A 13,505-nucleotide genomic window follows, 5' to 3' on the forward strand; every position below is an offset into this window, starting at 1 on the left:
TCTCTGCCCCCGTGTGGTGCACCACCTCGTCGTACTTCTGTATGATCAGCTCGGTTATCTTGTGTCGGCTGTTGAGGATGATAGGATGCTTAGCATCGTCAGTCACGTCTGGGGCCCGTCTCAAACGACCACCCACCCTGATGAGGTGCTGGGTGTCGAGCTCTGGGGCCAAAGTGAGAAGTCGGCTGTCTGAGGGGACTGGCTTGTCCCCTTTCAGGCAGTCTAGTTCTTCTGGGAATGAGTCTCTTTGGGCTCTCCTTAGCAGAAGGAGTTCGGCCTCTTTGTAGTTCGATGCGTCAAGGTCTGTGGTGGGGGGAACCTCAGGGTGGTGCCACAAGAATGTCCTTTTCTGAGCACTCTCAAGGGTTAAGCAGTCGTCTAGGTTCGGGTCCGTTGGAGCCGGGGCGTGCGTCAGCCCGCAGAACATAGACTTCTTGATCTCTGCCTCCTCTTGACTCGCCTCCCGTGGTGTGGGGGTACGCCACTTCTCCTCCGGGAGCTTGAGGAACTCAGGACCGTCACTGTAAGGGTTAAGACGTGTGAGGTCGTCTAAGGACATCCCCTGTGTGATGACATCCGCTGGGTTCTGCTTAGTGTCAACGTATCTCCAACACGCTGATCCTACCAAGTCTTGAATCTCGGTGACTCGGACTCCGACGAAAACTTTGTATCGACAAGAATCGGACTGGATCCAAGTGAGCACAGTCATGGAGTCTGACCACAGGATTGTCTTTCGCACCGTTATGGTGAGTTCGCTTTGTATCAGCGTGGCGAGTTGCGCGCCTACCAGAGCTGCGCAGAGCTCTAGACGCGGGATCGATTGCTGCTTGCGGGGAGCTATCCTTGAGCGGGCCAGGACGAAGGCTGTATGTACTTCTCCTCCCTCCTCTCGGGCTCTCAAGTAAGCCACCGATCCGTAAGCCACTTCTGAGGCATCACTGAAGACGTGCAGGTCTATCTGACACGTCTCCAGCCGCACTGTGGGTGGGAAGTAGCTCCGTCGAATGTTCACATCTTGGAGCGAGTCGAGTTCTCCCTCCCACTCTCAGGGTCACCAAATGTTGTTGCTGATGGTTGTTTAACACAGCAGGAGATGATATTTCCAATTTCAACAGGCAATTTGTTTAATGAAAGAAAGTTTTAACAGCAGAAGCTATGGATCAGCAGACGGTCACCACAGTTGAAGAAAAACACTCTAACTCCTCAATCCCTCTGCTTGTCCCATAAATACCTTCTCAGCCCTGCCCCCCCCATGACAGATAAGATGACGTGACACATTATATCAGATATGACATGACGTACATTAAAATGACACATAGATTTAACATCGAAGAGAGATGCGATTGAGTGAGATGTGTGTATATGTATGTGTGTGAAAGAGAGAAAAGATTAAAGAGAGAAAAGATTAGTGAGATGTGTGTATATGTATGTGTGTGAAAGAGAGAAAAGATTAAAGAGAGAAAAGATTAGTGAGATGTGTGTATATGTATGTGTGTGAAAGAGAGAAAAGATTAAAGAGAGAAAAGATTAGTGAGATGTGTGTATATGTATGTGTGTGAAAGAGAGAAAAGATTAAAGAGAGAAAAGATTAGTGAGATGTGTGTATATGTATGTGTGTGAAAGAGAGAAAAGATTAAAGAGAGAAAAGATTAGTGAGATGTGTGTATATGTATGTGTGTGAAAGAGAGAAAAGATTAAAGAGAGAAAAGATTAGTGAGATGTGTGTATATGTATGTGTGTGAAAGAGAGAAAAGATTAAGATATGATGTACCAGATTAAAGCACACGATATGATGTACAAGATTAAAAGCACACGACGTGATGTACCGAAATGTCTATCTGCAAAGTTGTTTTAAGAACATCAGCCAGACCGTCTTTCAGTACTGCTTAGTTGACCCATATTAAACTAGTTCAGTTCATATACACATTTTCCCCAACAGTGGGAAGTAGCTCCGTCGAATGTTCACATCTTGGAGCGAGTCGAGTTCTCCCTCCCACTCTCTCCAGGTGGAAGCCAGGTGCTCGGGTATGGGGTCGTCCCAGCCCTGCTCCTTGTCCCACAGTTCTCGCACCAGCATCTTCGCCCGAGTGGTGTAAGGTAGGATACACCCCAGCGGGTCGTATTGGCTTGCGAGTGTTCTGTATACACTCCGTCGAGTGGTCGGTAGAGGGGTCAACCTTCTCTGCTCCTTGGTCAGGGGTGTGTGCTTGTAATGGAGCGAGTCTGTTTTGAAACGCCAGACGAGGCCCAATGTCATTTCCTGTGCTTCACCTGGGGTGGTCGCCATCCAGGTCTCGCTGCTTGCTGCCTTTGTCTCTGGGGGGAGGCTGCGGAGTACGTGAGGGTCACTGCTGGCCCATTGCCTAAGGTCGAAGCCGCCTTTGACCAGGGAGGCTCGTAGCTTCAGCAAGATGCTTTCCGCTTCTTCTGGCGTTGATACGCTCTGTAGGCAGTTGTCCACGTAGAAACTCCTTTCCACGCTGTGTCTGACCTCCTCGTCGGCTCCAGGGTCTTCGGCCACGTGCTTTTGTAGTGCGAACGTGGCGCAGCATGGACTGCATGTGGTGCCGAAGGGGAGGACCTCCCATTGATATATTGAGGGTTGTTCATCGTCGATCCTCTCTCTCCACAGGAACCGCAGCAGGGGCTTGTCCTCCTCTATCAGTCGCACTTGTAGGAACATCCCTTTGATGTCGCCGCTGATTGCTACTTTGTCCTGGCAGAAACGTAGTAGTACGCCGAGGAGGGAGGGGCCGAGTGTCGGGCCGGGCAGGAGCAAGTTATTCAGGTTCTGTAGTCCGATCTGATAACTGCAGTTAAATACAATGCGGTTCTTGCCGTTGTGGTGGACCTTGTGATGGGGCACGTACCAGGATTCAGTCGTCTGGTCTGCCTCTTGGTCGTCGATTTTCTTTATATGTCCAGCCGTGATCAGCTTGTCGATCTCAGCGCGGTATATCGTTGCTTGAGGGGGGTCTTTAGCGAGACGCCGCTCGGTGTTCTGTAGATAGCGTTGTGTCGCTTCTTTTGATGCGTGGAGGGTGGGCATCCCCTCCCGCCTCAAGAGTGGAGTTGCGTATCTCATCACTCCGTCGACCTCGACCCGCTTTGTCTTCTGCTCGAGGAGAGCTATGGCGTACTTGTCTTCCTTGGAGCGAACTAGTTTCCGTTCGTTCTTGAAGGGCATCGAGTCTAATGTCCATAGTCTCTCGACGTGCTGCAAGAGGGTAGTGTCGTTGTCGCTTACCCTCGTGTAGAGGCAGCGTGTGGACGTTGGTCGGTTGGAAGGCCCGGAGAGAGGGCCTTGGAGCGTCCAGCCCAGGCGGGTCTTGACCGCGGATGGGCAGCCTCTGGGTCCGATGTGGACCGCGTCCGTTGGGACGATGAGGTCTGCGTGGTCGGAGCCTATGAGCAGGGTCGGTGTGGCGCCGTCGATGAGCGGTATAGGCAGTCGGCGTAGGTGCGCGTACTTCTCCATCAGCTGTGGGATGGGGTAGTTATAGCGTGACAGACCTATGTCATGGCTTGTAAATGCATTAGTGATGCTGTACCGCTTCTCGGGCTGCTCGACCGCTGCTATTGTGAATGAGACGTTTTCGCCCTTTATGGTCTTTAGGTCTCGCCGAATAGTACGGATTGTCATTGTTTCTTCGGTACCCCGCAGGCCCAACTGGGCTGCGGCGGAAGCGAGGAGGAGAGTCTTTTCTGACCCATCGTCGAGGACGGCGTAAGTGTCCAGGACCTTGTCCCCGTAGCTTAAGAGCACTCGGACCACCTTCAGGAGCACTCGGGAGCTCCCGCTCTTCGCAGGGTCTATATATAGGACATCTGCTCTCGAGCTGCTTTGTGGTACGGGTCTCCGCTTGTTGCTCTCGTGTAGGACATCCAGGTGGGCGCCGTCGCACTTGCTGCATCTTTTCTTCAGGCGGCACTCAGCTGCCATGTGGCTGCCCGCGCAGCGGAAGCAGCGGCGGTTCGCTTTGATCCACTGACTCACTTCGTCAGCGGTCAACTTCTTAAAGGTGTCGCATTGAGATAGCCAATGTTTGTGGTCACAATACTGGCAGGCGATCTTCCATTTTCCCTTCGCGGGGGGGGGTGTTATGGCTCTTGTGCCGCGGCACTGACTCGGCCTGGTGCATCACGGTCACGGACCGGCGGTTGTCATTGAACCTTCTCGGTCCATCTTTAGGGTTAGAGCCACCCCACGCGAACGTGTCTAGTCGTAGACTGCTGACCTCCCTGGCTAGGAAGTCAGCAAGGTCTAGGAGGGATGGTTCTGGGCCGTGGGGGTCACGGTGGTCTCTCTGCCGCCGAAAACGCTCTTGGCAGGCTGGAGGGAGCTTCTCCAGTATCCGCTCCACGTTGGAATTGGCATATAGTTCATATCTCCCCTTCTCCCTCTGTGACCCGAGCATCCCTACAAGGGATTGCACCTTTATAGAGAGGTCATCTAGTGCTCTATTGTCTTTAGCTGGGGGGAGGCGGTCGATATCCCGTATTTCTTGAATTACGTAATCCCATATGCGTCCATAGCGCGCGTCGAGGGCCACCAGAGCATCAGAATAGGGGGTTCTTGAGTTCGAATATGCCAGCGCTATGTTATGCGCTCTGGGTACTTTAAGGTGCTTGAGGAGGATGGCATATTTATAGGACTCGTCAAGTACCTCGGACATACTGTAATAGTCTCTAAACACATGCGTAGTTCAGTATACTGTGCTCTGTCCTCACGCGTAAAGTCTGGGAATGTGGGTGTTCCAAGGTAAGATGCCATGGATGGCTGGGACACCGATGCGCGTAGGGGGAGAGGCCTCCTGGGCGAGTCTCCCCGTACGGGTGGTCGTGGGTTAGTGCTGGGTGGGAACCAGAGGCCGGGCCCCCAGGTACTGCTCCTTGGTGCTGACAGTGTATTAAACTCACCCCTGGGTTGGGTCGGGGGTTCGTAACGCAGCGGCTCGGGGCTGAGGTCGGGGCTGTACTGTGCCTCCTGGTCCGAAATAGGTTCGTGCTGGTGGGCCTGATGTCCTCCCTCGTCCTCCGCTAGGCCTTGAAGTCTCTTAGTTAGTTTCTCGGCGACGTAGGCGGGATCTTCCCTTTGGCTGGGTCCCGGATAGATTGGTCGGGGAGGGGATGGTGCCCTCGACCTGTGTAGTGATGATCTCCGGGAGCTCCGGGTGGAGGAGTGGGGGGTCGCCCCCCCGTGAGCTAAGTCAGTTTCGTTTGAACCCGCTGGGGTCTCTACTAGTGGGGCCGACAAGTCGATAGGATTGGGCATGCTTAAACTATTAGTTTTATCCGTGCTTAACGTCTTTTTAGATAAGCTAGGAGGTAAAACGAAAGCGTAGTCCTCCAATTGTGGAGGGGGCTGACGTTGGCGCCTAGGGCGCGATAGTTTGGGAGAGCCGTTTGGAGAGTGTCCGCCGCTGGCCATATCACTATTAATATGATTAAGATTACTTGTTGTGAAGGATCAGATTAAACCGAATATATATATTTATTTATGGATATATATTTAATAGTATTTGTATATCGTTTGATATCCCTTGTATATTCCTTGTACATATACACTGAATATCCCTTTATTCTACTACAGCCCATAATAGTTCATTCTCTTATTGGACAAAAGGACCAGGCGCCAGGGACAAGCCCCTGGCGTTCAAGTTCAAAGGTACCGACGAGACATGCCTTTACTAGCCTCAGCTCCGCGCAGGAATACGGCTACCGAAAGCAGAGCGGCACTACTTGTCCACTGTGCATATAAATATGGCGCAAGAAATGTAGAATTCCTCTTAGTCCTTTACCCTTCTACCCAACTAAGTAACAAGACGTGAAGCCTCACCCCACGATACCGCGTGCGGTGTAGTACGGCCTGTTTGGCCTTAGAATAGCAGTGAGACCTCGTGCGAATTAATAGCTGAATTGTCAGAGTTTGGCACCGTATTTCTATTAAGTAATAATAGTCTATTATGTATGGTGCATCGTTCGGTTAGAGTTCTAAAGTGAGCAGCACCCCCATCGTTTCCTCGCGTTATCTAGAGTCTTAACCAGGCTGGGCAGACCACGCGTGGTGCTTTCATCCGAGGAGTTCTGGGCGAGGACGAGTGGACCTGCACATTGGATTACCTACCCCGACGACTGCTGAGCCCTATACGGCATGGAATATCTATTTGCTTTGGTGCTTTGATTTGTGGAGCGGATAATCGCCAACACCGGTGAGTGTTGGATTTACCCCGAGAGGAGCCAAGGTGAGACGGCGCTCAGACCAGACTGAGGTCGCCTCGCTTCTTCTTCGTTGTGGACCGACAGCGACAGCTACAGCTATCGTCTACAAGAGAGCCCAAGTGTATTCATCTGTGGATCAAGGTTTTCTGTACCTGAATTCTCCCTGGAAATCGTTGACCAGACGGGATACAGCCGACGGCTCTCCTACCCCCCCTACTGGCTTACAACCGGCGGGACCCCTTCAGTATATTATCCAGCTATAATCATTAAGTGACCATCGCTATAATCCCCTAAGAGCCATGTTGTATACTTGCTTCCTGTGTAACCAGAGATTGGACATTCAGTGTTGATTTGCATACGAGTACTCATTTGCCTTACAAGAGCATTCAATTCAAATCATAAATGTAATAAGTAATTATTATATGTACCTTTTGCTATATATTAAATATTTGACTATTACCTTTGTGTGGACCTGATTTCATATGTGGGAAAGTGTTCATCATACTTAGATATCGTGTACTGTATGGCCAGTAATTAAAGTACATAAAGCGGTAGTGGTTTAATGATACCATACTTATCAATACAGTCAGGGAATTGTACCCCTCAGTTACATTACTGATACCATCCGGTTCGAAGGACCAATTGTAACTGAGGGGTTACAAAACCCTGACTGTATTAAAGATTGTGATAGATTAAACCACTACTACTTATTATTATTATTACTTGCCAGACAGTACAGTTATTATATGGCAGACACTCAGAATAGACGGCACGGTGACAAGGAAATATCATTTATAGTATTTATTATTATGCAGCAATATACAAAATGGGAATTACTTGGTCGCTCTTTTATGGCGAAGAATATGAGAAAGTCAGTGAGTAGCAAAGTCAGTGGGAATGAATAATTCCTAAACTGGGTATACTAGACCAAACGCCGCCTGGCGTGGGATGGCAATATAGGGGGGCAAACGAGGGTACCGCTGGAGACAGGTGATATCCTCCCAGAGTTGTAAGCTCCAGGAGAAGGAAGAAGGTATGGATACTCAGTCTGTTCACTTGAAGAAAAGGGGTTCTCATACGGATCCGGTCCTTATAATCCAAGTGCTCAGTAGCAAGGTAATAGCTGTAATCCAATGCTCGATAGCAATGATGATAGCCAGCCAGCTTCGTCCTCGAAGCTAGCCCGAGGTAAGATCTTCAAGGTAGTTAAATCCAAACGACAGTGGGTATTAACGATGCTCTTCTCCACGGTAGTACGTTCCACAATCACTATAATCCAACCAATAATGGTTCTACAATATCGCCGCGGTAAGTTCCAATATGCACATGTCCAATAGTTCTGCGACTAGGCCCTCCTCGTGTGCTGGCACTAATTACTAAGTCCACACACACTTGCTAAGGTTTACACTAGTTACTAAACGAACGAACTGCTTGTTAATGCTGCACACCGAACGAACTGCTGTAATACGATTCACACTAAATGACGACTCTTTACTTCACATTAAGTTAGGTCGAACTTGACGTTGCTTAATACAGCTGCTACTTAGACGTACACTGCTTGCTTAGACGAACTTCACGTTACTGCATTAGATCTGACACACTACTGTTTGCGCCTTCCACGATATATATACTTAGAGGGCTTTCTAGTGCCCAGCCTCAGCTCTTGTCTGGAACCAGGCACCAGGCATGTCCCAACTTGTCCAGACTCGCCTTTGAACCTGACTCAGGGGCGCGGTCCTTGGCGCCGCGAACGTCAAGGGCATTATCCAATGAGGAAAGCGAATATTACTATGATTCAAACGGAGGCTTAAAGGGATATAGCTTATATATATAAATAATATACAAGTTATATAAAACAATAAAACGTAGATTCTCAGAGTTAATCTGGCCCTTCACAACAAGTTTTGTACACATTCGATTTGTTTGACAGTTATTGAAGGTTCATTAGTTTGAATATTATGTCCTCCAGTGATGTCAACAGAAGTCATGGATTCCTTGTGTTGTGTCAATTACAGCTTGATGAAATGATGGAGATATAAATAAATACGTGGAATTCTGTTGGTAGGGAACAGTTTGGACCCAAGTGTCTCTCCTGTCTACTATCGCCTTAGCAAACATTGCAACAGGAAATAAACTTGGGTCCTTTTACAATGTTATTGTTGACATCTTTTTATTCATCATTTTATTGCCATTTTCTCGTGAACGACTCATTATTTCGTTATCTCGATATAACAACGTCTGTTTTCTCGTGATAACGGATTAATTTATTTCAGTAAGTTGTTCAGTACAGCAACAGACAGCCAGTGGCAGGCAGCTCTTGAAGGCTGAAATCAGGACGGCGTGATCACATGAACCAGCTCGCAGTCATCTCCGAGTTCTGCACATGCATCTGGATTATTATAATTATGATCCCACCAAAACAAAAGTCTTCTGTAAATGAATCCGCTATCACGAGAAAACGATCTTTGTTATATCGAGATAACAAAATAATAAGTCGTTATCACGAGAAAATGGACTTTGTTATATCGAGATAATGAAATAAATGTATCCGTTATCATGAGAAAACAGCAATAAAATAATAAATAAAGACGTGGCCACTCTCGGCTTCTGTAGAACAATGGTATTTTCTCATGTAAATCATTTTGTTTAGTTCTAATTAACACAACACAAGGATTTTGTGTTTTCCAATGACATCACTGGAGGACGACGTATTCAAACTCATTAACTCTTAATAGTTGCCAAAGTACATGAACATGAGCTAAATTGTTTTGAGTTTTGGGATGTGTGTGTGTGTGTGTGAGATTATGTGCAAAATAAATCAGCATTGTTTTCCCGGTTCCCATTTAAATAACTCATGATAGAAACAAATGTTTGAAAAGAAAACTCTGTAGATTTCTAACTATTAGGTTTTTCATCACATTGAAACAGAGAAATTACTTAATCTACTAAGAGAGAAAAAGTGTCTTAACTAACATGCACGTTTACAAAATAATGATTTTGTTTACAGTATTTTACATTCAAATTCAATGTGTAATGTTTCATTCAGATAAGATTAAAGGAATTTCACCTCGTCTCAATGACATCACAGACTAGACCCTATAGCTATCTTGTTTCCAGCTAACATTCGATCCGAAATCTATAGTAAGGGATAGCGTACATTTGATAATTTTAGCAGTGTGTGTGTGTGTGCCTTTTGAAATGTCTCTACTTGTTGTTGTAAAGGCCAAACCCGATTGGGGAGTATCTGTGAATGAGTGGTTTTGACAATAGATCAGAAGATATGCCTAAATTGATTTCTACTGTTCTATACTGAATGTCCGCCGTTGGCATCTGCAAGAACTTGTATCATATGGAGTATTGACCTAATCAAATGAAAGATACTGAGAAACAGACATAGCCTATTCATTTATTTCTCAATGCTTCTCCCATGCGACTGTGTTCTCCAGGCTCTGTCGTCAGACCAGGAACGGGACCATGGGAGATATGAAGACCCCAGACTTTGATGACCTGCTGGCGGCCTTCGACATCCCAGACATGGTGGATCCCAAGACCGCTATAGAGTCCGGTCACCACGACGACCATGGCGGCCGGCACAAATCAGCCAATGGGGGGATGGCCACCCATGAGGAGGAGGACGACAACCCCTCGCCGGGACCTGATGTTGGAGTCGTCAGCGTCATTGTCAAGAACATCCGTAACACGGACACCGGTGAGCATGGTGGGGGACAGCCCCTCCCTCACCCCCACGCTGTTGCCATGGGCAATGGACTTTACAATGGTTTCCTGCCGGCCATATTGCCTAGCAACCATAACGCCAAGAATGGAGGGAAAGCTCCACCAGTTAGTAACCCACCGTCTACCTTCAACCAGTTCAGCCCCATCTCTAGTGCTGAGGAGTTTGACGATGATGATAAGATTGATGTAGATGATCCCATAGACAAGCAAAGCACTCAGCGGTTATTTAGGCCCACTCCAAATCCCTTGACAGGCAATCCCCCTTGTCCTAAGAGAGAAGAGCAGACTCTAAAACCAGCCGTATCAAGGGACAATGTTTCTAAGCCAAGAGCAAATGGCAATTCTGGTCAGTCTAAACCTGATCAAAATAATAACAACAACAACAACAACAACAACAACAACAACAACAACAACAACAACAACAACAACAACATTGGCACTTTGGGTAGCACCAAACTGTATGACACCCCTAAACCAAGGAAGCCTGAGCAGCAAGCCAAAGAGACTGTTCCCAAACCCCAAAGACAGGAGGAGCACAAGGAGGCTGGAAAGCCCTCGGACCATGGTTCTGTCACCACGTCTAGTCTCTACCAGGCCAAAGCCAAGTCCTCTGCCAAGCTTTCCTCCTGTATAGCTGCCATAGCTGCCCTTAGTGCCAAAAAAGCCAGCGCCATGGACACTGGGGTCTCAGATTCCCCTTCTACACAGAGAGAATCAATACCCATCACTTCCCAAATGAAGTCCCCCAGAGAGGCCAAGGAGAGTCCCAGGGTTCCAGAGAAGCCACCGGAACAGGAGTCAGCCCTGGAGGTAACCCAGAGGCTGCTGTCTAGAGAGCCTGACAGTCCCTCTAGTGTCAGCAGTGAGAGCAGCGGTAACGGCTCCTCGGCGTCGCCCACGGGTACGACCCCTGTCATCCCCAAGGTACGGATCAAAACCATCAAGACCTCATCGGGCCAAATCAAACATACCGTGACACGGGTCCTATCGGAGTTTGACCCGGAGGGCCTCAAGAAAGTAGAAAATATCAACATTCCTACATCTGTCATGGTCTCCTCAATACTATCCTCCCCCGTCTGCAATGGCATTGTCTCCTCTCCCACGCGACCCTCTCTTCCCACCACAGTAGTGACCACCTCCGGCGGTCCATGCGTGGAGATCACCAAGCGGATGACGGTCAAACCTGTGGCGACGGCCTTCCTCCCGGTGTCAGCGGTCAAGGCGGCGGGTTTGCAGGTCATCGACCTGAAGTTGGTTAACAACACCACGGTCAAAGCGACAGTCATCCCCGCTGCCGCGGTGCAGAGTGCCAGCAGCGCCATCCTCAAAGCTGCCAAAGCGATCCAGCAGCAGACTGTCACGGTACCCGCCTCCAGTTTGGCTAATGCCAAACTTGTGCCAAAGACTGTCCATCTCACCAACCTCAATAACCTCCTGCCTCAGACTGTGTCCTCTGCCGCCTGCGAGCTCCACGCCAAGCAGCAACAGCAGCTCAAGCAACAGGCCCCAAAGAAAGTTGCCAGGGTTCAAGTGTTAGCCAGTTCTCAGAGTTCCGTGGTGGAGGCCTTCAATAAGGTCCTCGGTTGCATCAATCCCGTCCCAGTGTACGTGCCTAACCTCTCTCCCCCGACCTCGGCCTGCATCTCGCTGCCCTCACGGGGCTACAGGTGCCTGGAGTGCGGGGACTCCTTCGCCCTGGAGAGGAGCCTGATCCAGCACCACGAACGCCGCAGTGTGCGGATCGAGGTCACCTGCAACCACTGTGCCAAGAACCTGGTGTTCTACAACAAGTGCAGTCTGCTGTCTCACGCCAGGGGCCACAAAGACGGAGGGGTGATCATGCAGTGTTCGCACCTCATCCTCAAACCCATTCCCGCGGATCAGATGATAAGCACGTCGCGTCCGCCAGCCGCATGGAACTTCGCCTCCTCCACCCATCAGGCCCAGGGCTCCACAGCCCCAGGGAAGGGCGCCAGCGGCGGGCGACTGACGGCAGTCATCTCCGCCCCATCCAGTGCTCCTCCGGTGGCGGCTATGACGTTGGAAGACGGCGCATCCAGACTCTGCAGGCACAGCCTCAAGTGCTTTGAGTGCAATGAGATGTTCCAGGATGAGAGCTCTTTAGCCGTGCACTATCAGCAATCATTGGAGTCTAGTGGGCAGGTGTGTATGTGTGTGAGTGTGTGTTTTGTTGCAAGACATGCATGCACGTGACGTAATATACTTCCATTTTGTTTACCGTAATTGCTAATTCAACCCAGTCGACAACGTTTCTGTATACCATACTCTGTCAACATGCTATAACATCTGATTTGCACTCTGTTTTGATCAATATAGTTTGTAAGCATATCAGGCTTTTTTGATTATTTAACATTTACATAACATGTATTATGTACGCAACAAAGTTCCCTACCCGTTCCCTAAAGGCATACATTTCATAGTAATATATACATATTAACATAGCTAACTCTACTCACTCTGGCTGGTTTGCAATGATTTCAGTGGCAAGAAAAATCGTGACGTTTTTCATTTGCTTGTTTTTCCCCCTTTTCCCACGCATATAGAAAACGTGCACTATTTGCCAAATGCTGCTCCCCAATCAGTGCAGTTTTGCGTCGCACCAGCGGATCCACCAGCACAAGTCTCCTTACATCTGTCCTGAGTGCGGCGCCAGCTGTCGCTCCGTTCACTTCCAGTCACACGTCACCAAGAACTGTCTGCACTACACGCGCAGAGTCGGCTACCGGTCCGTATTAAAGAACCAGAACCAGGCCTCTAAAATTATGACTGTAACCAAAAGAGAACAGATTCAGGGTGGCAGTGTTTTATCCCTTCAAATAACTCTAATATGCAGATGACATGAAAGACAAACAAAGCGTGTGAAATGATGCAGTCAAGCTGCCTTGATTGAAAATGATAAGACTGTATTTAATATAAGATCAAATAAGATATCCCTTTATTGATCCCCTTGGGGAAATTCGTCACAGCAGGAGGGGGGAGGGGAGGTACAGGTATGGGGCAGGGTAATAATAGAAAGACATAAATATAGGCAATAAAATGAGATCTGAATATAAAAATATGAGAACAAAATAAACAGTGTAAACAATATAATTAACTTTGAATATAAAAATATGAGAAAAATAAACAGTGTAAACAAAGGTGCAGATGAGGGTCTGTACCCTATCTGGCATGATATACGTTGTAGTCTGTGCAGGTTTTGGTGGTTAAGAATCAGACACACTTTTAGTGGTCCGACTATCCTAATAGTTCTGGGGATCTGCAGCCGTTAGTTCTCCAGCTGCTGGAAGCAGTCCATGCCCACGGTTGTGGAGCCTAATGGCCTCTGGCAGGGGTGATCATAGATATATATAAAGACTAGATGACTCACCCGCGCTGCTGGCCAACGGAGACCAACGTTGCCACATGGCGGCCATCTTGCTATAGGGCAGCACGCCCACTCATAACATGAATGTCTATGGTGCATGTACTATTGAAATAACCATAGCTTGCAAAATCTTCAACCGATTTTCAAAACAGTTGGTTTGTTA

The 13,505-nt window shown here is 48.4% G+C and overlaps 1 protein-coding gene across 1 annotated transcript in view; it reads left to right on the forward strand.

The window, feature by feature from the left end:
• The window catches only part of znf532 (zinc finger protein 532), a 35,854-nt gene that overhangs the window by 6,027 nt on the left and 16,322 nt on the right, over positions 1-13,505 (forward strand). The window contains exons 2-3 of the mRNA XM_084325247.1: positions 9,669-12,120; positions 12,522-12,703. Of these exons, the coding sequence (XP_084181373.1) occupies positions 9,697-12,120; positions 12,522-12,703 (2,606 nt within the window). The 5' untranslated portion in view covers positions 9,669-9,696. The remainder of the gene's footprint in view (positions 1-9,668; positions 12,121-12,521; positions 12,704-13,505) is intronic.

The sequence above is a fragment of the Notolepis coatsorum genome (genome assembly GCF_963971535.1).
Source record: "Notolepis coatsorum genome assembly, chromosome: 11".
Classification (NCBI taxonomy): Eukaryota; Metazoa; Chordata; class Actinopteri; order Aulopiformes; family Paralepididae; genus Notolepis; species Notolepis coatsorum.